Source organism: Myotis daubentonii, chromosome 16 (assembly GCF_963259705.1).
Source record: "Myotis daubentonii chromosome 16, mMyoDau2.1, whole genome shotgun sequence".
Lineage (NCBI taxonomy): Eukaryota > Metazoa > Chordata > Mammalia > Chiroptera > Vespertilionidae > Myotis > Myotis daubentonii.
Genome location: NC_081855.1, coordinates 26545874 through 26572779, shown reverse-complemented (window position 1 = coordinate 26572779; position 26906 = coordinate 26545874). Strand labels below are relative to the sequence as shown.

At 40.1% G+C, this 26906-nt stretch overlaps 1 protein-coding gene across 13 annotated transcripts in view; it reads right to left on the bottom strand.

Annotated features, from left to right (window-relative positions):
* Positions 1 to 2422: 2422 nt before the first annotated feature.
* NF1 (neurofibromin 1) overlaps positions 2423 to 26906 on the bottom strand; it is a 242066-nt gene continuing 217582 nt past the window's right edge. For 5 of the 13 annotated variants that reach the window (XM_059669433.1, XM_059669423.1, XM_059669427.1 and 2 more), the window contains 9 exons: positions 25173 to 25330; positions 22552 to 22674; positions 22021 to 22151; positions 21745 to 21845; positions 20538 to 20707; positions 20173 to 20219; positions 18742 to 18958; positions 6780 to 6859; positions 2423 to 6024 (listed from right to left, as the gene is read on the bottom strand). In XM_059669433.1, the coding sequence (XP_059525416.1) occupies positions 5848 to 6024; positions 6780 to 6859; positions 18742 to 18958; positions 20173 to 20219; positions 20538 to 20707; positions 21745 to 21845; positions 22021 to 22151; positions 22552 to 22674; positions 25173 to 25330 (1204 nt within the window). In that variant the 3' untranslated portion in view covers positions 2423 to 5847. The remainder of the gene's footprint in view (positions 6025 to 6779; positions 6860 to 18741; positions 18959 to 20172; positions 20220 to 20537; positions 20708 to 21744; positions 21846 to 22020; positions 22152 to 22551; positions 22675 to 25172; positions 25331 to 26906) is intronic. The other 8 variants (XM_059669431.1, XM_059669432.1, XM_059669434.1 and 5 more) reach the window with 6 other exon arrangements.

The following is a 26906-nucleotide window of genomic DNA, read 5'->3' as shown; positions in this document are numbered from 1 at the left end:
CACGAGGACAGGGACAGTTGGTGATCACAGCATTGCGACGAGAAGCTCTTCCTGGACCAGGACGAAGGCCTGTGGGCACCAGGAAGCATTTCCAAGAGGCGCTGAAGCTGGGGTTCACTCATGAAAACAAGGGGCCTGTGAAATGTTTGCTGGATGAATGACTAGATGCCGCTAATGCAAGACTCAGTATTTTGTTAATGATTTTTTTCTGGTCTCCTGTAGAATCCCAGGTATGAGCGTGGGTGGCGGTGGCAGTGTTTCTGCTGAAGGTGCAGATCACCTAATTCCTTCCTGCCTCCATCTGCGATGACCAAGTTGGTAAGAGTATCCCTCCCATTCATTCCTCATCTTCCTTTGACTTGGGGGACAGATTCAAAGATGGAGTCCCCTGATTTTGGCCAGCCTGGGACTAAGGCATATCTTTATGGAGTTTTGAAATGAAGATGATCAGGGTGCAGTCCCCACCGTGGGACAAAGCAAGGAGGAACATGAGAACAGAAGGAGCCAGTCTCCTTCCTGGCGTGCAGCTTTCTGCCCAGGCACCCCTGCTGCGCGTGCTCGCGGGGCCAGGCGGTGCCCAGCCAGGGTGACCTCCTTACACAGTCACGACTCCACACCCTATTTCAGCCGCTTAATGGACACATCTCCACCAGGACAAAGCTCTTGGTCATTTTTCAAGACCCAAATCCTCAGTCACCAACCCTGCCAGTGAGCAAGCCAAGACGTCTTACTGATAGAGACCAAGGGAGAACGCGGGGTGAGGGAAATGCCTGCCACCATTGGGGGCGTGCCTCGGGGGTCAGGAGTGTTCGACTACTTCTTAGAAAAAGGGGAACACTGTGATGTAGGTTACATTTTTACTCTTCTTCCAGTGCCTCCTGCCCCTCCCCACCTCCATGGGAATGAACGTTTCTGGCCAAGTAGTTCAAGTCCCCAGACTAGCCTGAGGGTGTCCCAGACAGAAGGCAAACACTATGCAGGCAAAACAGGGGCAGAGGGGCCCCGTAAAAGAGAAACCACGTGATCCACACCCTCTAGGAGCTGTCTAGGGATAGAGGGTCCGTACCCTGAAGACATCCCTACTTGTGACTGTGATGCAGGGAAAAGGGGGAAAGCGGTTTGCAGCGTTTGGGGATTCTCTGCTCCGGTCTGTAGGCCTGGGCACACAGGGAAATGAGTTTTGATCTCTCCCTCCCCCGGGGCCACAGCTGGAGAGTTTGCCTTTGCCTCAGGGGTGTGGGACGGGCCAAGGACTAGCCCTCTCTCCAGGGGAGGGACCTGCCTCCTCAGCACTTGCCTCTCACCAGCAGGTGTCTAGCTCATGGTCCTTTAGCCCTTTTTTTAATTTCAAAGTGTCCTGGCTTTTCTGACCGACTGCTCATTTTATTTTATTTTATTTTATTTTTTTTAATATATTTTATTGATTTTTTACAGAGAGGAAGGGAGAGAGATAGAGAGTTAGAAACATCGATGAGAGAGAAACATCGATCAGCTCCCTTCTGCACATCTCCTATTGGGGATGTGCCCGCAACCCAGGTACATGCCCTTGACCGGAACCGAACCTGGGACCCTTCAGTCCGCAAGCCGACGCTCTATCCACTGAGCCAAACCGGTTTCGGCACGACTGCTCATTTTAAAAGAAGTCCAGGCAGCTGATCCCAGAGAATAGGGTCACCCTCGGTCTGGCGGGCCCTAAAACACATTTGGTGGCGTTCAGGACACAAACCCCCAAACACGGCACCTTGGCATACCAACTATCTGGCGCTGGAGCCTGAGAACATGGCTGAGGCCGGAAGGTCACTCTGACCTTTCCCCGGCCCTTCTCCCGGAAACGGGGGCACAAATCCTCCTGCGAGAGGGGCCCTCACTATGACCAGAGGGAAGGAGCATCCTTGTCTCCAAAGACAAGGCCAGGACAGACGGGCCTCACTCGGTCCCGGTTTACTTAGCGCATCCTCGGACCTGCTGCTCCTGCACAAAGGACCCCTCTGTACTAAACCCAGCGCAGAAACACCCCTAACGGTTCTGTCAGCCTTTCATCTCCTCCCGAAGGCTCCTGTGTCACATAAAACTTACAACGCTGTAGACTTTTCTCCTCTTAACCTGTCTTTGTTGGTTTCATTGTCACACCCAGCCAGGAATCCTAAGAAGCCAGAGGAAAACCTTTCCTTCCCCAACATCTTTCACCAAAGTTACTCATTGTAACAGTTGAGAGAGGATCTGGAATGGAAACCCACTGGCCGGGGAGGGGGAGGGTGGGGGGCGGGGGAGGGGGAGGGCTGGGGTGGGAGGGGTGGAGAGGAACCCAAGACATCCTTCAAAGAAAGGAAATGGCCTTAATCTTTCAAAAGATCAGCGAGGAGGGAGGAAAGTGAGGAAACGGAGCTGATGCATGTGAAGAAATTAAATAACTCCCCACATCTTAGAGCAGATTGAATTTACATTTTACTTAAAAAAGGGGGGAAGGGGAGTACATACACAGGGAGGAAAATGGGGTGGGGAACAATGGTCTGAAATAGGTTTCTACCATGTCCCCTACAATGACGGGTTTTGTCTGTTGGGCAGTATTTCTCCTGCTGGCGAACAGCTGCTGACAATATTAACAGGGAACTGCTGAGTGTAGGTCTGATGGAAAGGAGAGGGAGTTATCATATACAATGTACGTTTATAATACACAGCATTTTCTTTAAACGATGCAACGCAGTCGCAGGAAAAAGTTAACAACACTAACACGAGAATAATCAAATTTTTGTTTGTTATCCATGTACAGCAACTAACTGCTTTACAAAAAAGCAAAATAATACAATATATCATCACATGTATTTACAGTGTAGTAAATATACTTTTCTGTCAAATTTTACACAAACTATTTACAGGTGAATATACTGCATTAAAAAAAAATTGTGTGGCTGACACTAAGTGAGTTTTCATAAAAGTCCATTGCATAACATTGACTAAGACATGCCTCATTATGCCAGGAGATGAAGGGGAAATGGAAAAAAAAAAAAATCAAACAAAAACCCAAAACAAAACCGAAAAACCCTAAAGACGACCACGCAGGGAGGGTTGCCCGCTTCCGTTCGCCCCCCCCCCCCCCCCCCCAGAACACCCGTTCTGACCTGGCGCCTGGCTCAGGATCTGCACCCAGAAGGGAACAGGTGTGGAGTGACGAAGCACAGAGCACTCGCCACTTCCCCCGAAGCCAGTGAACCGTGTCTCCATGTTGGCAAACAAGGGCACACCCGCGGGGCTGGGGCCGTGGTAAAATAGGCAGACTACACACAATGGATAGTGATGAGTTCATGTTTTCCTCTTGAAAAAGTCCGGGGAAAATCCACAAATCAAAATCACATGACCTACAAATGTCCTGTACGGAACTTGCATCAGATTTTGCAAAATGGGCAACTTGCTCTGAATGTCCGAATTCCCCGAGCAGAGTACAGGTACAGGCCTGGAAAAGCACTTCATCCCTCAGGGGAGCATACGTGAGAGACTTAGGTCCTGCGCATTTTAGTTATGTGGAAAGCTGGACTTTCCTCAAAAGCCAGAAGTTCTTTAAACAAGGAACATTTTAAACCTTGGAAAGTTTTCAAATTCTTAGGATGTATTGGTCAAAAGTATGTTTGTAGTTCAAAGAAGGTTCAATTTGATTTGTGCAACGCTGATCATTTCATGAGGTACTTTAAGTGAATTCATTCCATTCATTACATTAGAGGGCAGTGCATACCTTTAAGAAATACCATCCCTTGGAAAACGTGTTTATGGAAAGATAAATAATTTTTTAACAGTAAACCTTTGGAAGTTTATCTATTTTGATGAGAGAAGGAAAACAGCATAATAATACCCACTGTCATGTGCACCAAACTAACCGACAAAGAAGAAAAACAGGAAACCGAAATGATTGAAGGCTCATGTTGGTCTTTATTCCAGGAGCCAAGAAGGTGTGAGACCTGCCCCGAAGCCCTGGGTTGTGCAAGAGCCAAGACCGGAACAGCAGCTTGGCATCCTGGGCACCGGGTTGTCAGTGACCTTTTCTAAACCCAGTGCTAGTCTTAGATTCTTTATAGTCTTAGTTGCTCTGTTAATATAAACAATCTACTCTAATGCAGCCTCTACGAGTTAAAAACAAAAGTGTAGTTAATTGCACCTGTCTTCAATATTTTCCAATAATTTTATGTCAAAATACCTATTAATACTAAGGTTTTTTTTCCTTTTATTTTGGCAAATGGTCTTACTTTTCCCAGGACTGTAAACAAATTAAAAAGATTAAATTCTTATTATTTCTGAATATCAAAAGCAATTTTATTTACATTAACATATTACATTGTTACTGTGTGAATAAATGTGAAATGTGTTATATTATTAAAACCAGAACACTTACATGTACCATTATTCATTGACTGAGCTGTGGAATTGAATTTACTGAAATCCACTAGGAAACAGCACTACAGGAAAGTCCCCTCTCAAAGCCACTACATCTTAATGTATAAAGGGAACCTGGGACTCGGGGGAGAATATCTTTTTGTAATAAATATGGTTTAGTCCTGAATTGGAACGTCTAGATACTATATGCTCACTGAAGTCGAATTGTTTTGCATACTGCAGGTACCCCAAAGACACTGGGTCTGCGTTACTATGGAAACCCCCACACCATGATAATCCGTCCCATTCAGTAGAGCAGCACCTCTTAAGGTCCCTTACAGTCACACGAATGCAGGCTGACTAGTCTTTTCACAGTGATTAAATGCAATTCTATCATATACAACCCAAATGTTTTGCTAAAGAAATTCCTGATTCTTTTGGAGGGAAAGGATACAAGACAAACCATGTTTTGTCAATGACGTTTTTGTTAATATACACCACACTCCCTCTTTCTGGGAAATTAATAAGCAAAGTAAAAGCAATAGCTACTCAAAAAGTCACGTACCATTTCATGTTGCTCTGGAGCTAATACAAACATCTATACAAGTTACCTTCTTAAAACAACTTTCAACACTTTGTTCACGGATTACCCTGCTCAGAATTATTTAGGAAAGAAGAGGAGGAGCGGAAAATGTATAATTACTATACTCAGTATAGTTTTGGTTTATAAAAACAAAAAACAACAACTTTTTAGCATAGTTAAAGATTAAAACATAATCAGCTGGAAAAAAATAAACTAGTTTGGATGACTGAGTTTGGATAAGGCCTCAGAACCCATCGCTGTAATTCGGTAATGTTACGATATATGTGGTTACACTTATTTTCCTGTAATTATTGCTAATACTCAAGTGTTAGTATTTCTTAAGAACCCACTACAAAATAGTAAATCCCGCCACCCCCCGAAGTACCTCGCCTGTGGCTTATGGTATGAAACCACTGAGGCCTGACCTTTATGGCTCCTTCGGTTTTGAAAGGTAAAAAAAGTCCACAGCTAAACGTCGGATTAAATATACTGGGGTTATAATATTATTTCTCCCGTGAACATCTACCTTGGAAGTGTGTACACAGACGGACACTTCCCTTTGAGGAAGAGGAAACCAGAGGCGGGCTCTGTGCACATGGCCTTCCCAGTCGGCAGGAGGAAAGAATCCAGTCTCTCACCACTGCCATGTTCTCAGGTCAAGCGCCCTGACCTCCCACCCTCTTTGAAGTTGTTCTGCACACTTGCCTACACCAGACACCGAGAGTAGGAGGGAGAAACAGCTACAGGAAAAGCAGCATTAATTTAGGCAATGCTTCCAAGAGTTGATCATCTGGCAACGCGGCAGCCGGTGGGCTCTTTATAAACAGGAAGTGCAGCATCACAGCCGGTGGTGAGGGGTCCCTAGTGCAGAGCCCGCGTACGTACATATGTACGTCCGTACGTTAGGTCTGTTTGAAAAAGGAAACAAAGAAAGCTTCACACGATCTTCTTAATGCTATTACGTTTGAAACTGCCAGTGCTTCTCTGCTTCTGCACTTGGCTTGCGGATCCATGGCGAGTTCGTCCACTGTTACAGTGCCCGGCGGCTGGGGAGAGTTCAACGTTCTCCTTGTCGATTCCTGGAGAGAAACAGAGCAGCCAGTTACACCCTCTCTGGTGTGAAGCGCCAGGATTGGATCTCATGGCTTGTATACAAGCTACAACCTGGAGGACTGTTTTTGCATATTTCATTTAAATAGTCAACTGCTAGAATGCTTATGAAGACCTTGTCACACAGAAAAACTCACACTTTGGTAAGAAACTTTTGCTATCACAGCAGAAAAACAGCACAAGGAAAAGAAACCCACGGGAAGTCGCTGGAGGCAGGCCGGCCTGAGGTGAACTCAAGACTAGCAGGGAAGACAAGAACTCCTTCCTCCAAGTCATCCCAGCAGCTTCCAGCAGAGGTCAGCTTCTCGCCACACATCCCTGCTGCTGTCCATGCACACAGCACGCACGCTGTGCAGTTACAGAAGATACTGAAATCCGTCATCTCAAAGGAAGGCAGAGCTTTTTATTTTTCTAATCACAGTGCCTGTCCCAAAGGAACGCAGATTTTTACTGAGAAAACAGCATGCCACAAAGACCACACTGCAGAGTGTCTGCTTTGACCTCTTTTCCACCGTGGCCAGCCAGCTCATGTTCCGCACCTTCAACACATGCCTCTCATTTCTCTCCTGGAGGGATGAAGGCTCCCAAGCAGGGCCCTACAATGCGTCTTACAAATAGTCTAAATAGTGACTTCATAACAGTGACCAGAAGCAAAAACAACATAGTATTTAGCCCTCAGATTAGCAAGGATTACAAATTAGACAGGTAACGGAACAGTGGTTACCTCGGGGAAGTGGTGAATGACAGAAGGCATGAGGGCGGCTTCTAGGGGTGCTGGTAATGCGCTGTTTCTTGATCTGGATGCTGGATTTTTAAGTGCTTACTTATTAAAAGTTCATATGGTTTGTATACTTTTCTGTCTGTTACACTTCAATAAAATTTACCAAAATAATTAGACCAATTATACCCACCTTTAGCATAACTACTGGTGGGAAAGCAACCAGCTGGAGAGCATGTCAGCAATTTGTACCAAAATGTAAAGTACTGGCCCTGGCCGGGTAGCTCCGTTGGTTAGAGCAGCGTCCAGATAAACCAAGGTTGCAGGTTTGATCCCGGGTCAGGGCACATAGAATCAACCAATGAATGCATCAGTAAGTGGGAGAACCAATCGATGTTTCGCTTTCTCTCTCTCTCTCTCTCTCTCTCTCTCTCTCTCTCATAAATTTAAAAAAGAAAAAAAGACTGCTTTAAAAAAAGTACTGGTTGATATTTACTGATACAGAAAGATGACCATAATTTAGGATTTGGGGGATGATAAAGGCTGGGAAAACACTGGCCAAAATATGTTACCTTTGGATGGTGTTATTTCAGGTAATTGCTACTTTATTCTTATCTGTACCATCTGAATCTTAAACATTAAATGTGAGAATGGAAAAATTTTCACTTTTGGATATAAAGTAGAATTTCAAGTCTAAAACTATGTTCTAGCAAATGTATGTAGATCCACCCATGTCTTTATTGGCTCGTGAACAGAAAACAGATTTGCAGCGAGTGCCTTCGAGGAGCCACATATCCTTCTCTTGAACTCAGCCTTGAACTCATTCCGAGTGTAAGGTGTCCACAGGCCCACGGCCTGACTCTCTCGGGCCCAGGAAGACTTGCTGTCATGAACTTATCAGAGAACTTGGGCATCTGTCAGTGTTTGCTCGTGAGTAACAATGTCAGCAACACGTCTCCAGGAGCCACGCACAGTGTCAGCATCGGTTCTAATCTAACCATGTGGAGACGATGAATGGAAGGAAACACACCACCATGTTCACAGAACTTTTCTCTGAATAACAGAACTCTGGATGATTTTTATTCTCTTCTGCATGTTTATTTACATTTTCTCCAGAGCTCTTTAAAAAAAGAAGCAACAAAACTGAAAGAAGGCTGCTCATCATCTTTTGAATGTACCTTGAACTTGTTTGTACAGGCTCTTTTAATGGCCTTGCCTATCTCTACAGGATAAAATTCAACCCATATTTTTCTCATCTGTTTCCTTCCTGATGCATCTTCTGTCTCCTACCAGAACTACTTTCTCTCTCCTTTTTCCCCCTCCTGATTTTATATGGCATTTATATTTACTACATTCTGCTCATCCTCTCACAACTGGTGTATACATCTTATTTCTTCTACTAGAATAAAAGTACCCAGGAGGACAAGCGGCTCTCTGCTGGCAACCTGCCGCCCTGGGCTGTGTGTGTGGCCACCTTTGGCGCAGCCCTGCCACTGCTAGGCTGTGGCTCACTCTGGAGGAAAGCAGTCATCACAGTGCAAGGTGGCAATGCCTCTGAGCACAAGGGCCTGCGCAGTGATATTAAGAATTAAAATGAGCTCTGGCCAGTTTTTCTCAGTGGTTAGAGCTTTGGCCCATGGACCAAAGGGTCTCCGGGCCCAACTACCGGTCAAGGGCATGTACCTCAGTTGCAGGTTCATCCTGCCCTGGTCAGGACACATGCAGGAGGCAACCAATGCGTCTCTCTCACATTGATGTTCTTCTCTCCCCCTCTCCTACTCTCTTTAAAAGCCAATGGAAAAAAACATCCTCAGGTGAGGATTAAAATTACATAAATTGTAGTTACATAGATTAAGTCACTGAAATGAAGGTAACTTCAAAGAAATACTAAGAATATTCCATTTTCTGTTTTGTTAAGCAAATAACCTTCATATCGCTACATAAAAAAATTTTAAAGCCTTATTTATCTCCAGTTACATTTTAAGGGTAAAAAAGCAAGCCATAACATTTTATACATACTATGACCTCAACTATGTAAAGAAAAGAAACTGGAAAGAGAGGTACCAAAATGTTAATAGTGATTATCTAAGAGTGGTGGAATTATGGGTGACCTTTTCTTCCATTTTTCTGAACTTTCTATTTTTTTCCTAACGAGCCTGTGTTCCTTCTAATTAAAAGCATTACAGTATCTCTTGGCTGGTGTGATTCAGTGGTTGAGCATAGACCTATGAACAAGAAGGTCACTGTTGGATTCCTGGTCAGGATACATGCCCCGGTTGTGGGCTCCATCTCCAGTATGGGGTGTGCAGGAGGCAGCCAATCAATGATATTCTTTCTCTCTCACTCCCTCTCTCTCTCTCTCTCTCCCCTCTCTCTGGAACAACAACAAAAAGTTACAGTATCACTCACTGACTTAGCCCCATCACTCATAACCCAAAGATTCAATGCTATGTGAGAGGTTGAGGTCCTACCTCTGCTCTCAGATTCAATATTCTTCTCAGTTCAATTCTTGTTTTTGTGTGTGTTTTCTTCCTATTTAATGACCCAACTCTACACCCACACACAGGTAAATGTGGTATGGCTGTGACTCCTAAGTTAACCGCACAGCAAAAATGTTGTACACTAAGGATCAAAGGAGAAGGTGACATAAAAATATTGGACGGTTGTTTTCAAGAAAACAATAAAATAAAAACTGCATTATACTTACACCAAAATATAGCATCTTGAAAAAACCAGGTTGTATGACAAGAATGATCTTTAGTATCAGGTTATGGCATTTAGGTTTCTAAGCATCATCCCTACTTTGGAGAATTTTGGCACCATTCATTGTTTTTACCCTCTTAAAACTGAATCTAAAAACTTTCTAGAAGTTGGTAAAGGATTTGGTCTCAACGTTCTAAAGGAAAAACTGTCAGATTGTCAGTTATTCTGCTCCAATGGAGACAGAATCTACCTGGACTAGTCCCTGCTATGTTTTAAACTAGTCAGCAGACCTCTGTGCTGCATTGCTTCTCATTGAGGCCTCTCTAGACCAGGGGTGGGCAAACTTTTTGACTCGAGGGCCACAATGGGTTCTTAAACTGGACCGGAGGGCCGGAACAAAAGCATGGATGGAGTGTTTGTGTGAACTAATATAAATTCAAAGTAAACATCATTACATAAAAGGGTATGGTCTTTTTTTTTTTAGTTTTATTCATTTCGAATGGGCCGGATCCGGCCCGCGGGCCGTAGTTTGCCCACAGCTGCTCTAGAGCTTTGCATCCATTTCTCTCACGCCCCATGCTCTCCCTTCTGACCCTCAGTGGGCATAAAAGCAAAAATCTATGTAGTGACAGAAACCCAGGGGTCATCACTCAAGTGGAATCAAGGTAAAAACTTCAATCAAGGTCCTGATTGGCTAGCTTGGATTCCCCCGCAGATGAGCTGTGGCCAAACATGCAGCCAGTGACAACCATGCAGGGCAGAAGCAGCTGGGAATCCTCTATAGCAATGTACTAATAAGCACTGTGCTCAATGGATTGTGGTAGTATATTATGGATAAAGATGCAAATCCTAAGTAAAAGGTGTTTTTGCTCCAAATTTAGTGAATTGAGTAAATTACATTACATTATAGTTGTTTAAGTTACATGTCCATTTCCTCTGCTTGCACGTGAGTTCCTTGAATGCAGGTATCAGGGTTTGCTTATTTTGACAACTGGGGATGTAGATCTGGCCTAGCAAATCATTAAAACACCTAATTTTGGTGTTTGTTTTTTAAAACACCAAAATCATTTCCCAAACTAGAACCTGATATTTTCATGACATGATAAAAAGGACTGGATCCCTTTTAGTTCTTCAGAAGCGGAGGGAAAATGGGTTAGGTGATTTGTGAGAAGTTCGACAACAGCAATGAAAGCCTAATAATAACCCCAATCTCCCACCACCTGCACAGCAACAACAGTAGGTTATGGCTGCATTGCTTAGCTTATTACACATTTAATGGGGCAAACCCATTCAAAAAGTCTTATTACATGCACGAGAAGGCAAACATGTCAGAAGACCCAGGTCTGGGTCTGGGTCTGGGTTGGATCAGATCTAGTTCTAGTTCTTACTCTGGCCATGAAGGATCAGCAGGTTTGCCTATTTCAAAGGGTCCTTAGAAGAATCAGATGAGATAATCTATGTGAAGACTTTTTGCACATAGATAACATAATTACTATACAAATTAAGATTCTCCTAATAGCTGAAATAACAAAGACCACATGATACACTAAAAGGAGTTTTAGAACAAATGCACAGAACTTGAACTTTATACTAGAATTTCTAAAATTACTGAAACTAATGTAAATAAGCACAAAAAATAAATCGTGGAAGAAAAGACAACTATAGCTTCATATGCTTTAGTAAACACATTCATGGGCACATGTTAAATATAAATTTAGAAATATTTGTATTTTGAGCTAGATATGCAAAATAGTAACTATAATAATTTAAAAAATTTAATGGACTTTCATCAATTGCTAACACTTTTTCTATTTAGTCTAATCTTTCTACATAATAATTATAGAAGAATAAAAGAAAAAAGGCATCTTTTATAGATTAGCTGTGAGTATATCATATCATACTTTTTCCTTCTTAGTACGTAGAGCTAACTAAGGACCATATTCCTTTTTTAAACACATGGGTGACAGAGTGGACAGCCAGGTTTAATTTGTAAGAAAATACTGGGGTTGATTTTTTTTTTACATTTGGGAAAAGAAATACTTCCTAAACTAAAAACTCCTCAAACCACACACCCTGCTTACTCTATGAACTCTCCACAGTCTCTTGCTAACCTGCCCCTGTCAGTCCAGCGCTCGGGGAGTAGAAGCAGCTCCCTGTCCTCAGTCTCCTAGACCAGTGGTTGGCAAACTCATTAGTCAACAGAGCCAAATATCAACAGTACAACGATTGAAATTTCTTTTGAGAGCCAAATGTTTTAAACTTAAACTATATAGGTAGGTACATTGTTATTAACTTAATTAGGGTCCTCCTAAGCTGGCCTTTGCTAAAAACGTCCTCAATCTGATTGAGGTACGTTCGCTGAGATCGACCCCTTCCAACTCTCCCATCCACACTCATCTAGTATACCTGTTTCGCCCAGGCCGAAAACCGACTTCTGTGCATGGGCCACGAAGTTTCAATCGCACTGTACGTGCGTGCCTGCACATGGTATTTTGTGGAAGAGCCACACTCAAGAGGCCAAAGAGCCGCATGTGGCTCGCGAGCCGCGGTTTGCCGACCACTGTCCTAGACCAGAGGGCACATAGGGACCCTAAAGCAGCGGCTTTCTGAGTTCCCCGGGCGCTAAGCCACTGTGCCTACAGGGCCTGGTGAGTGAGTCTCATGTCGTGTGCCCAGGACGAGTGCAGGGAAAGCAGCGTTTCGTGCAAAGATGATGAAAGGGAAGAGTACCTTGATGAGGAAACAGCTGCATGAAAACTGCTGATTTAGAGCAAGGCAGAGAAGCTTCACAGACACAGAATGAAGAAAAAACAAGAGTGAGTGATGGCCGTAAGACATAAGAAGGGTGAAATGTGATTAGATACTGGATACTTATGTTCCTGGGTTTCGAAGGAATCTGGTTTTAACTACTGAATTCTGACCATTAATTTCCTAAATACACTCTGTAAATAAATGGCAGAACTTACAATTTTACAGACAGCTGTGTTTTTATCACCTTTATTACAATTAAGCATTTTAGTTTAAATCAAGGATTAAACCTAAAAATACAATTTAAAATTAGCAGAAATTGCACCAAGCAATTGCTCAGTTTAAAATTATTTTCCTCCCTTAAATACAGGGCAATAACAAATAAAAAGAAAAAAATAAATCAAGAAAATACCAGATAAAGTTCTGGGGATACTATAAGCAGTTCACTAAAACATTCAAATCATTTCTGAGATTTTTAAGTAGCCTCAAAATAACTTTAAGAGTGAGACATTTTACACCTGGTAAACATGTTAGGAGTTTACTGACTTAGAGCTAAGTCTACAGGCACACCTCAGAGGTATTTCGGGTTTGGTTCCAGACCGCCACAATAGAGAAAGCTCTAATTTTTTACTGGTGGAGTAGCTTCCATTAGTAAAAAAAATGCAACATCCGTGAAGGACAATAAACAAGGTGTGTCTGTACATTTGGGGAAATGGTTTTGAGGAACTATCACTGTGCACACAGCTGTCACACTGCTGGTCTAGGAATGCTTCCCAGGAGGGGTCTGCATTACAGAAGCAAAGTGAGTGGACAACTGTCAGGCCTAGACCCAGCCCCAAAATAAAGTGAAAGAAAGGAATTAAAAATAAAACTCAATTAAATAAGTATTTGCTCCAAAAAATGAAAGTTCATTTATTAACAGTAAAATAAGCTGATCAAAGAAAAATATTAAATTTCTTTTCTAGTAAGAAACATTTAAAATAGCCCTAACCAGAACAAAATACCATGCTGCTGTAAAAAAGAAGGAACTCTTGCCATTTGCAACGGCATGGATGGACCTGGAGAGCATTATGTTGAGCGAAATAAGCCAGTCAGAGAAAGGTAAGTATCTCATGATCTCACTCATTTGTGGAATATAATGAACAACATAAACTGATGAACCAAAATAGAGCCAGAAAAAACACACAAAACATTTTAGAATATGATAGAAGTAATCCTGGTATCTGCAGATTTTTAATATTTCTTATAACTTTTGTGATATTATACTATGTTAGTACAGTTTTGGTAACATTATTATATTCAAAATCTTTTCTTCTTGAAATATTTTTATTGCATGTAATATTATACTTAAAACCATTTTTCTTGATATATTAAAGTTTATTGCATGTAACATTATTATACTTAAAATAAGTTTTCTTGAATTATTAATGTTCATTGCATGTAACATTATTATATTTAAAATAGTTTTTCTTGAAATATTAAAAAAAGAAAAGAACAAAATAAAATAGCCCTAGCTGGTTTGGCTCAGTGGACGTAGAGCATGCGGACCAAAGGGTCCCAGGTTCGATTCCAGTCAAGGGCACGTACCACGGCTGCAGGCTTCTCCCTGGCCTGGGCCCTGGTCAGGGTTCATGCAGGAGGCAACTAATCGATGTGTTTCTCTCACATCGATATTTCTCTCTGTCTTTCCCTCTCTTTCCTACTCTCTAAAAATCAATAGAAACATTTAAAATAGAGCACAGACTTCTTTTTTAAAAAAGTCTAATACATACCTCACACTTTTTGGGGGTAAAAAATATAAAACTTTTGCCATAATCATTACCCGATTATTCTTAAAAAAATACTCTTTTGAACTATCAGCATACTTTATGGTAAAGGTACAACATGATAAATACCACAAAACAAGTGAACTAGTTAGCTGTGTACACTTGACCACTCTTACTCTTCTAAAATCTATTTGAGGGCAGGTATCATGTTCTACCAGCTCCCCACTCCCTGGGGTCTAACAGAGTCCCTTGTATGTAGTAAACAATGAATATCTGTAGAATAAATACCTGTGGACTTTTGGTTATCTAGGCTTACTCTTGTACTTAAAATAAAAAAAAATATGTACATGTAGAATTTGTGATTAGAAGAAAATAACTTTAGCTCCAAACCCGGTACTGAGATCTATGGGGAAAAGCTGTTAAGTCTTTGGTGACCAGGGTCTCCTTCATTTTTAAATGTCCCAGGTATACACCTACAAATAGGTGTTCAAATGTTTACTGAATTAAATTACAGTGTGAAAAATAGTAGGAGGTCTTGGTAGAATAGAAATTAAATTTCACATTAGAAATGGGTCTATTTGATTTCTTTTTAAGTCCATATAGCTCCATCTCAGTTTTTATTTCTGGTACACTTCCTGTGTAATACCTAAAGAGGATGCAGGGAGACTGCACTTGAAATGGGCGTAGAGTACTCAAAAATGGGCTCTAAAAAAAGGCTTCACTGCTCATTATCTAGAACCATTCATGGCTTGGCCTTATGCAAAAAGAAAGTCCCTAATTAACAAAAAGAAAGTTAATATTTAGCATAATAGCATTTTTAGGTAAATAGGGTTTATTTTCTAGTTTTAATCCTGGTTCTTCAATTCACATCTATCTCGCTACAGTGTACCTAATAATGGATCACAATGTCAAATTTGAAATATTCTTATATATCACAGAATAAATGCTATGGGTTCTCTTGAGGACTATTTTAGTGGCACTTGGGAAAATCTGAAGAGAGAAAGTTTTATGTCCATTTGGCTAAACTGTCTATTTATGTCCAGTTAACACAAATTTATATGCACTGACTCTGAATACAGTCCATTGGCTCCACGAATGCCAAGTTCAATTTCTACGAGGGAGGGAATCAGAAGACAGTTATGCATTTTAAATGTGGATTTATAAAACAGTCCTGTGCTAAGGGGACAGACAAGTGGGCTATGATAATCTCTCAAGAAGAATGCATTTTCAGAGTCAAATGCTTTATTTTAAGTAACCACCACTTCCTCAAAAGCTGGTGACTGATGAATTACCAGCCACATTTTTATTTAAGTAAGGTTTAAATGCTTGGGAGGAAGAAGTTCATAAATTTCTTACCTAGCTGATTTCAGCAAAGAATGCTGGAAACTACAAGAAAATACAGTTCAGTGTCAGAGCCTGCTAAGCACCACAGAGTTAGAATCCTGCATTGACATGGAAGGTCTATGGCAAAGGGCTGAGCTGTGCAGAGCAGCAACTTTTGCTTTTTCACACAGGACAACAGAGCATTCACCTGCTTACAGCTCAGTTGACTGGGCACAGATTGATGTTGGGTAATTTGATAATAAACTACACAGAGCTTCTTTAAACATTTCTGATGGGACCTGGCTGATGGGAATGGAGATAGGGAAATCTGCTTTCTGTACAGCTAAATAGCCAAGTTGAAATGCTAGACTGAGCCTGGAATCTGGCTAAGATTCATCACTCCTTTCAGCCCACTGAGACCAGCAACTCAGCTCCATAAATTGAGGAGACAAGGATATGATTACATGGAGCTAAAGACATAAAGCAGTATACCTAATTACATACAAAGTATTAACTCCTGCTAAGAGTATCCCAGGAGAGCAAATAACAAAAATACAATTAACTGGGTACAGAGATGAATCAAGATCCTTCATGGAGATGATGAACCCACAATTTAGAGATAAAAATGGGTTTCATGGGAGAATAAAGTCATGATTGAAAAGATAAACCTTTTCTCCAAAAACATGTAGTGAAATAACCTGGCAAACTAAAGGCACACAATTTACAATTTAGAGACCGTAAATGCTGAATACAGTGATTCTACTTAATTAATTCTATTACTTTTAAAGCTTCAGTGTCTTTTTAGAACAGCCAGAGGTTTCTAGGGGGTAGCAGTCTATTTGAGCACCGTCTCTGAAGAAGCACTGGAGGTGACACCACTGGTTTACAACTGCAACCAAAACCATACAGCTATTCTCTGATTTTTATAAACAATTCTAAGAGGCTACAGAATAGGACTATTTTTTAAAAAGGCAAATGATATAGATAATGTCCAACTAATACAGAATGTCCAACTAGAACATAAGCAATTAATCAGCCAGCAGGGGAAATTGTACTGGTCACCTTTATTCTAAGCCTGATTATTTTACTGTCTCCAGTAGAAATCCCCTACCAATTAATCTGGGTACTAAAATAAAAATTAAATAAAAACCCAACAATCATTTTGACAGGTTTAACATCACTTTAGTAGTAGCCAAAGAGGCAAAAGTTTGCTCAAAATGAATCTAACTTTATAAACAAGAGAACCAATATAGGCAGAAACTATTAATTTTCTCACTGGGATCAATATTATAAGCAACAAATAACCCAGAAAACAGAGAGCCTTACAGAAGAAAAGGAGTGCTGGACCTGAGGTAAGGCAGATGGAAGTAATGAGATGGCAATAAACAAACAAACAAATGAAAGAACAAGGGAAAGGAAGGCAGGAAGAAGATGACAGACACATCATAGCTACATAAAGTAATGAATGTGTTAGAAAGAACACTGGACAGGGGTCTAGAAAAGAACTGTATGATAAAGCAATGAGCTTAGCTCTTCTAAACCTCAATCTCCTTATTGCACACAGCGCTGTGAGCCTAGAACTAAGTAACCCTACAGTGCTCCCAGCTCCAAAATGCTAAGATTTTAAAGGGTGGGGACAATGGTGAGGGAAAGAATTCAGAGGCCGCAATATCCAGAAGAAAGTACAGTTTAGCTGTTGCCCTTGCTTTAGCAGTTGAAATGCCAATTATGAGGCAAGAACATTGGCAGATCCTAGGGCAGTGCTTTTCAAAGTCCCTGAGCACGAGAATCGCCTGGGTTGTTTATTAGACCAGATTGCTGGAAGGGCCCCACCTTGGGGCTCCTTGTGCAGGAGGTCTGGGGTGGGATGCTAGCATTTGCATTTCTAACAAGCTCCCAAGAGATGCTGACCCTACTGGTCTAGGACCACACTCGGAGACACACTGTCCAAGGGAATAAGTGACAGCGGGCAAATGAACAGGGTTATATTGTGGGGAGGGGGAGGAGTTGGCCAGGTTTCTCTTATTTCTTGCCGAGAACTGCAGGGGTTGGTATAGAACCTGATAAGGCACAGTAAGGTGAGTGAGAAATAAATGCTGGATCAAATACTTTCTTTCTTTTGCTAACGAAAGCTTAATAAATATAGTTATTTAATATAATGGTTTATAATATGAATTGGGTATCTGCCAAGGTACAGGTGCTTAAATGTTTATGCAAAACTGGGATTATAACCCAGGGATTCTATTGACGGATCTTGAACATCAAAAATAGTTATAATACATCATTTGGCTTTTTTTTTTTAAAAAAATATATTTTATTGAATTTTTACAGAGAGAAAGGGAGAGGGATAGAGAGTTAGAAACATTGCTCAGCTGCCTCCTGCACGCCCCCTACTGGGGATGTGCCCGCAACCAAGGTACATGCCCTTGACCGGAATCGAACCTGGGACCCTTGAGTCCGCAGGCTGACGCTCTATCCACTGAGCCAAATCGGTTAGGGCCATCATTTGGCTTTTTAAAAGAAAATCCATGCTACCACTTAAAAGTATTATGTATAGTAACTTTTCCAATAATGGAACTTTAAACACAAAACCTTAAAAAAACACACATTTAGAAAGGTATCTTTCTGAGTAGAAAATGTGGCCATGAAGGATGCTCTCCTTCGTTGCCCATTGTCATCACAACACACAACGGCATCAGTTCTATAGCCAGGACCACCCCCAGGGTCATGAGTTGTATGAGACCATTCACTCTGACGCCCAGTGAGCCCATAATTCTGCAGGTCTGCCACGTTTGCCATCTTGTCCATCTCAGCCCACGGAGCTATTAGCTCTCATTTCTCAGTGCATCCCCTTAGTCGTATGTTGAATTGCATGCTTTTCCCACCTGGACCTAAGAGTGACTGACTCCACAGTAAGGAGTCTGCTTAGGAGCTTTAAGATGTCACTGCCTTGAGATGGCCTTTCTGTCTGGTTGTGTACTTACGCCTACCTTTTCAGGCTGGTTTCTAGATTGTTAGGTGGCTGCTGGCTGCAGGGAAGTGGGGTTCTACCTTGTGTTTCTGGATATAGTCTGCTCTGTCAGAGACACAGAAGCCCTTAGGGCAAGGTAGTGCATCTGGTAAGGGGACTGTAATTCTGTCCACCTATGGGGAATGCGCTTTAGGTTGCTCTTCCTGCCCAAACGCTTAACTTACAACCTTGGAACACTGTGAATATTAAATATTTCACTATATGATATATAAATGTTTAAAAGTAGAAAGCTTTATAGAATAACAAATTCCAATCAGCTACAAAGTAAAGAAGAAATGTAAAATGAACCTCATGATAAAAAAGGAGCAAAAACTGCTGAAACTGATAACAAGGGAATTCCTAATGTTGGTATATTAATAGTATTGTTCAGATTTATAAAAAGATGACATTTACTGACCTGGGGAATGCTGGGAAGTTGCAAGTGAGGTCATGGAATTAGAAAGGTTAAGGTTAGCAGTGATACTAAGCTGGCTCTGCACTGCAGGAGGATAAGGAGATGTGGGTGTCAGGAGGGACTCCTCACTGGTTTCTTCATCAATTCCAGGCAAATACGTGTCAATCAAGGCATCAAGAAATTTAACAATAAGCTCAGCATAGTCTGGGATTTGTGTTTGCTGTAATGGAAAATAGGAAATTACTTTAGCTCCATTCTTTTTTTATCCCCTTAGAAGCCAAAAATGATTAATTCAATTTTCATTTTAGGCTTCAATTTACTATTTTTTTCTTCCTTTGTATTACAGATCATTTAAAAAAGGGGGTGGAGTAATATTTATAGACTACCATGAGACTCACAACTGGGAATATTATTTGGCTTACACTTTCAGGTTCCAGAAGAACCTGCAATTACTGAAAGCCATGCACAGACAAAGACCAAATTAATCCTGAGACAACACAATTACAGGAATGCTGTCTAGTCAATTTTCCAAAACAGAGAAAATAGGCAGAGCATGACCATTCCAGCTGCCATTTAGAGATTCACTGTGAAGGGCTCAGAGGGTTACTTGCAATCAAACGTCAGAAATTCCTGCATGGTATAGTTATTTCTGTGATTTCAGGCCCATTTTTTTTTTTTTTTTAATGACAGCCTTTACATAGCATGAGATATTCAGTGATAACTAACCAATATAAATTAACTTCCCAATTCTTAAGCTTACAATAAGTTTTAGGTAATCCATACAATTTAGTGGCCCTGTATCTGCAATGCCGCACTAGGTACTATGGGGGGAAGAAACAGACATCCTGCCTTCCAGGAATATCAGAGACCATATCTAGAGAAAATAATTAAATACACATTCACGTAGCACTGTACCAACTAATGCCAATCAAAGAACAAACTGAATAGGAGTAAATAAGGATATATTCAGGGAAGAATAAATCTAACCCAAGAGGTTTACACGAGGTAGATTTTTTTCCATTATGTAATTTTTTAAAAATTGAGGTTTAATTGAGTTATAACATTAGTTTCAGGTCATGAGGTAGATTTAAACCATAGGCAATGCTCCTTCCTAATTACAAGATACTTAAGTGTGTGCATTAGCATCAGCAGATACACGAGGGACTGAGAGCAGAAACTTTACAGAGATTTATCACACCCTTCTGAAAAGTCAAACATAAATTGAACTGAGTTGTTTTCTATAAAAGCTAATATATAAACATATTAAAGGTGCTGCCTCTTAGAAAGAATCTGTGGTGGAAACTTTAATAAAAATCAAGTGTTTATTGTGAATCATCATTTTGGTTTTCAGCATATTCTGTGCTTTTAAAGCAGGCACACTAATATGAATAAAATCTTTCGTTTTATCAATAGAGAAAAACACTTTTTTCTTACCTTTGAAAAGGGTCCTGCAAACCGCCACAAACCATTAAAACCAAAACCTGCAACAAATCAAATGTTACTCTTATAACAAGCAAGAGACTTTTAATCTTAACAGAAATTAGTTACATAGTTGATGATACAGAAAACAGATACCCCCCATTGAAAAATATGTGTCAAAGTAGACTAAAACTCACTTATACTCAGTATAAAATCATACTTTAATTTTAAAAAGTTGTCCAACCAGTTATTTATTGAACATAAAATCAAGAGTCAGAAAATGGCGTATGGAGAGAGAAGTATAAACAAGACTACCCCTTCTAAAGAATTCTTTAGTCAGTGCATTTTATAACAGCGCACATGTTAGCAAGGGCACCAACCATCCTCCTCCCGATACATGTATTTACTTTGCAGGTAAGACGTTTGGTATTGTGGTGGGGATTCTTCATGGTATACCACACTCTGCACAATTCCATGAATTGGATTTAATAAATTTGGATCTTGGCACAATGACAACAGAGTGTTGATCTTAGAGTCCAACAAATTGTGCCTAAAAGACAAAAGTCAACAGGAGAACATTTTAAAGAAAAATTGAATGAAAATATGTACTGAAAAACATATTACACAGTTCCCAGAACCATGTGATAAAAATGAAGGGGGAGGAGTGGTTTTCTAAAATTTCTACAGTGACTCTGTGTGTTTGCTTTGTTGCTGTTGTTTTTAGTCATCAGGGAAAATATGGTACAATCAATCAACAAGTACTGTCCATATAACCATGCTTAACCATCTGTACGTGGTGACTGTTTGCTCAAGACAAGGTTGGCTTCTGTCTGCCACTATTAGCATAATTTACAATCATTTATTTCTGCTGACTGTTGACATGTACCTAGAAAGTTAAAGTAAATTTAATATTAACTAGTGTTTAATAATGTTGAATCGGATCAAATAAGGCAAACAAGATTAGTTTGGAGGGGTTGAAATAGCTGATCCAATGCAAAACTTACAAGAAAATTAACTATTTCTAATCAGGCTATCACCCATTAAAATAACCAAGAGCCAACTATTTAAAATTCTGAAAATTTTAAATGATATTTAACAAAAATAATGATACTACATAGAAGGCCTAGATCAGGAATAGAAGTCCCCCCGTTTCTTGGGTGCCTCTTTGAGGCCAATATGCTTGTCACCCTTAGGAGAGCATGAAACTCATCTCCCAAAGAGGGCAGTTTTGTTTTCATTTAGTGTGGATAGGTACAGAAGCTCTACCGAGAAAGAAGCCAAAACAGATATGCGGATTTAAATATAGTAGTCTCATGGTATGCTCCTAAGTGAGGAAATAAACAATGCTCATCATGATGAACCACTTAAGAAAATCAACCAGATAAGAAAATGCTTTTCCTAAAGTGAGTTATAATCACACTAGTCTTAGCGTCTATTAAACCACCATCTAAGCTAAAACCAGTCACATTATCTTACCTTCTCTTCTCCACAACCAGTGAACATTACTGGGCGGTACTTTGCCTAAATTTTTGTAAAACATTTAACTTCAAGACAGACACAAAAATTAAACACAAAAGGAATACTTACACAACAGGAAAAACTTTGGGGAAAACAACACTGGCTTCTGCTAAGTATTCATAAAGAATTCGTTGATCAAACTCATCCGTGGTATATTTTACCAGTGTAGCCTGCCAACGTGAAAAAAAGTAAACAGAAAAATACTATATTTTGTGGCTGAATTGCTATCTGTTTTGAGAAGCAGAAGACAGCTTTCCTTTTATGTTTTCAATATTTAAGGACTTTCTAAGAGACTGGAAGAAAAACTTGAGGGGGGGGGGGCCCTAAAAAAGAGAAAAACCTTACCAGAACAGTAAGAAGAAGTGCTTGGATCTTTGGATCAGTAAGTACTTCCTCATCCAAGAGAACATTTGATTCTGACACTGAGACTTTACGTAAATGTGGGTGCTGTTGTGATGAGGAAATCCTCTGAGTTTCTGCAGTAACATACGGAGTAACATGATCAGCTGCATTAATAGTACATACTAGACACCACTTCACCTAATACATTTTAATGTTACTTATAAAACTCAATAGCTTTTTCGTAGACATTTAAAATATAAACATCATGCAGAATTACTCTTCACCTATACAAAAGTTTTGACTAGCTATTTACAATGCTATAGATTATATACATATATGTATGGTTACTCTATACAGAGGTTTTAGGATAACAGTCATTTTAAGAACTGCATGGCTTATTTTTTGAAAAAGAGCAAATGTTTCTATATTTCATCCTAAAGATTCTAAGAAATGGCTGGAAAGCAAATATGGCTTTAATGTACTCTCCCACCTGATTTTCAATGATCTAGATCAATTATTAACTTTGTTTCTCACCCATTTCATAATCAGTTTCTGCTACTCTCCTCATTTTGGGGGGTGTTGTGATCCCTGATTCCATTTCTTGCCTTTTAGGAGCCTTTGTGTCTGATATCAAGTGATCAAAACTTTTCCTTGTTCCTATAAACAAAAGTTACAGAATATGGAAAGTCATTAACCACAGTGTCTGTGATTAGGATTATATTAAAAAGAAAATGTTTGGACACAAAGTGTTTAGGTTTTCACTTAAGGACCCAAAGAAAGCTCAAACATATCCCTAGGGTGTGGTTTCTCTCCTTTATTCTCCATCTTCTCAAGGAATTCTGGTCTCATAGCTTTCTGTTTCAGGGCAGGATGTACCTTATTGGTCCAAGTTAAACTGGTATTACATTCACTACACTAGAGGTAAACTGATCCCCACCAACAAGTATAATACTTGATAATAAATAAATATGGGGTATACACTGTTAATAGTAGCCAAGATATGTCTTAACAGCCTTTTAACAATTTAAATTCTGCTGGTGCCAAGAATTAGAGAGTAACATATAAGAATTTCCAAAAGTAGGAAAGTTCAAAGATTGATTTTAATTCTTCAAACTTTGAACAAAAGATCTGCCTGCCTGAAAGTACTAAATAATAGATACATTGCAAGATGTTTCAAAAATAGCTAATAGGCCGAGCAGGAGTGGCTCAGTGGTTGAGCATCAACCTATGAACCGGGAGGTCACAGTTTGATTCCTGGTCAGGGCACATGCCTGAGTTGTGGGCTTGATCCCAGTGCGGGGTGTGCAGGAGGCATCTCATCAGTGATTCTCTCTCATCATTGATGTTTCTTTCTCTTTCTCTCTCTCTCTCTCTCTCTCTCTCTCTCTCTCTCTCTCTCTCTCTCTCTCTCTCTCTCTCTCCCCATCTCTGAAATCAACAAAATGAAAAATATTTTTAAAAAAGCAAATAGTACCATTTCCCACTTGCCTTTGAATTCTCTAATCCTGTATTGCACTGATGTTAAATAGCTTTCTCTTATTTAAAGTACTGAAGTTGGATTATTTGGAACTTGCACTAAGTCTTGCCTGTTCTATTTAGGAAATCTATCCCAAAACTGACTCCTCTTCTTCGTTCTCCCACTGTGCCTGCCTTATCACAGCCTGCTGTATCAATCTCTTAAATGGTCCCCTTGCCAAAAATCTCTCCCTATTTCTCCACATTGTAGCCAAAAGAACTATCATAAAAAAAAATTGGTGATGTCCCCTCCCATACTAAATATCCCTGCTGGATACACGGTAAGGCTAAGTCTCTTAACATAGCCTACAGTTCCCCATAATATAGTTCCAATCCTTTTCTAGCCTCATTTGCTACCCAACTGCCTTTCCTGACCTGTCTTTATTCAGGCCATTCATTCCCCTTCTCTCGAATGCATTCTGCCCTTGTCTTGTGTCTACCTGGCAAGAATATATTAAATCTTCAATACTCAGTTCAGACATTACCTCCTTTCTGCAGCTTTTCCTAACTTCCCCAGATCCTCAGATTCCCCTCAACAAGACTTTACTTTTGTGATACCTAGGATGTTGTTATCGGCTGATTATACGTCTTGGCCACCAAACTATGAGCTCTTCAGAGCAGAGACCATAACTTTTTCATCCAGCACACGAGTTGAATGAAATTAATACTGCATTTTCTCTGAAACCAGTTTTTCATTTATAACTTCCTTGGCATGAAAATTCAGCATTAGAAAACACAAAGTAACCAGGAAACTCCTAGAAGATTATTTATGGCAAAGTATAAACAGAAAGGAACTCAAACAAAGGGTAACAACCCTATGTAACTAGCAACAAGGATTAATATTCATGTTTTCAAGGTTTACTGGCAGGTTATTTCACACTATTGTTTGTTCACTGATTTCCTTATGAACACAAATTTTCCCAATACCTAGACACTTAAAAATATACTTGCATGGATAACTGAAACCCACTAGCCATCCTCAGTGTTGGTGACTGAAATATGGATCCCAATGTATTTCAGTAACAATGTTGTGTGAGAGCTCCACTTGCATCTCCTCTGTGGTGAGGTGGACTCAGTGAGCTCTCATTACCTGCTGTCAGCTGCTGAAAAGGGAAAGAGTCTCACGGCACGTCAGGTGCACTTCTCATTGACAAATGTTGATGTAACTGAACAATCTTAACTGTCAAGATCATATCTTATAGTAATAGAAAAACCTAGTATTAAAAAATCTTACTGTTTTGTCTTTTTAAAGAAAAGATGGCAAATAATGTTATTACAGCTTCATACCATACTGATGTATCCTGTTCTCTCTCAGATAATTAGGAACAGTATTGTTAAAGGCCCTGCAGCTGAGTGAGTAGCTAATGTCTCTCCCACTCCCATTTCCCTGCTGCCTGGCCACAGTATTTAGTCTAAGAATCAGAAAAATACTGTTTTAAGGTGTCATTTTCATTCCTCATAACTGCTATGGCTTAATTGATCCATCAAACCCTCTTGTAACTGTCATCAAAAACTTTGCTACATCAAAAACAGGAAATTTTGATAAACTTGAACAGCTTCAAATAATTTTCTAAGAGTGAAAGTATCTGAGCATTAAAAAAATAATTCCAAGAGATCTTAGATAATTTAGAGACACTAACCAAGTAACTTCTTCGTGTTGGCCTGAGAAGGCTGCCCCATGTCCAAGCTCATGGATTTCCTGGCCCGGGGACTGGTCTGGCCCACTGTTGGATATGTGGCTGCAAGGTACCCTTCAGAACCTTTGGGAGAGGACCATGGTTGATTCTCCTTCAGAGTCCTGAGAGATTTAAATGATTGAGAAGAATTGATCAGCATGGTGAAGAATATAACCATTGGTTGCCCCTTCCACCTGGCTGTCCTATGATAGCAATCAATTAATTTTAAACTTGTGAATTAAAAGGCTTTTGAGTACAAACTCTTAATGCATCTTCAGAAAGAATCCACTTTCTTGGCATGGTATCTTATACATAGATCACAGAATGCGCAATAAAACTGTGCTACATTGATTTTTAAATCAGGGAAAATCAAGTCTAAATAGGCAATTGTATTCTTAGTTCAAAGACCAAGAAAATCTTATTTATACTTTGACAGGGGAATACACACAAACTCACTTTCTCCTTTCCAAAATAAAAAGGGTATACCTCAAAGAAATAGAATCATAGGAATGACTGAAGAATAAGACTGTCGAAAACCAAGTATGGCTCGAAAGCTTTTGCATACATTGTTAAAATTTCAGTGGGAAATTATTGGGGGCTTTTAGTGAAAAAGTGGTATGTTGATAAATTGAATGATATAAGCTCTATAAATATAAGATTACTTCCCTATATTCAACATTATCTAAAATTTAGGTACTTTCATTTAATTGGAAATATAGCAAAATCCCTAAATGATATTTTCATGTAATTTCTCTTTTATAGAGAAAAATGTACTACCTCAAAAACACATATGTAGTGGACATATCTTATTACCTTACTAGAGGCCCAGTGCATGAATCTGTGCACCAGTGGGGTCCCTTGACCTGGCTTGCGGGATCCGGCTGAAACTGGCTCTCTGACATCCCCCAAGGGGGTCCCGGATTGCAAGAGGGCGCAGGCCAGGCTGACGGATGCCACAGGTGCACGATCGGGCCCGAGGGGGATGTGGGAAATTGGCCAGCTGGGGAGGGACCGCGGGAGGGCTCCAGGGTGTGTTGAGCCTGTCTGGCTCAGTCCCGATCGGCCGGACCCCAGCAGCAAGCTAACATACTGGTTGGAGCATCTGCCCCCTGGTGATCAGTGCACATCATAGCGAGCGGTTGAGCAGCCTTAGCATATCATTAGCATATTACACTTTGATTGGTTGAATGGATGACTGGACGACCAGACACTTAGCATATTAGGCTTTTATTATATAAGATAATCTAAATTATGTTATAAAAACTTTTAAATAACTTTAGTGTGATATAATACAACAAATGTGTTGGCATGTACATTTCTTTTATAAGGAGTTGTTTTCATTAACCAACTTAGTTGTTTTTCATTAACCATGTAATGTTGCTTAAATTTCATGCCAGTTTTTTTTCTTAGGTCCTTTCCTGTAACCTAATGCTTTTTAAGATCACTTATTTTCATATTCAACTGGTTTGTACTTAAAAGAAGTAAGGTAATGTTAATAGTAGCACAATGAGATTAGAAGGATAATTCTTCTACTACTAACCCACATAAAATACACTGTACATTTATAAAAACAAGTTTTAATTTAAAAATTCTTCCTAGATTATCTCTATATTCCCTCCTGGATTTTTCTGCTGCATGCCTCCATTAGCAAATTAAATTAAAACCTGAGTATAATTATGTAATTGTGGCAGAAGAAGT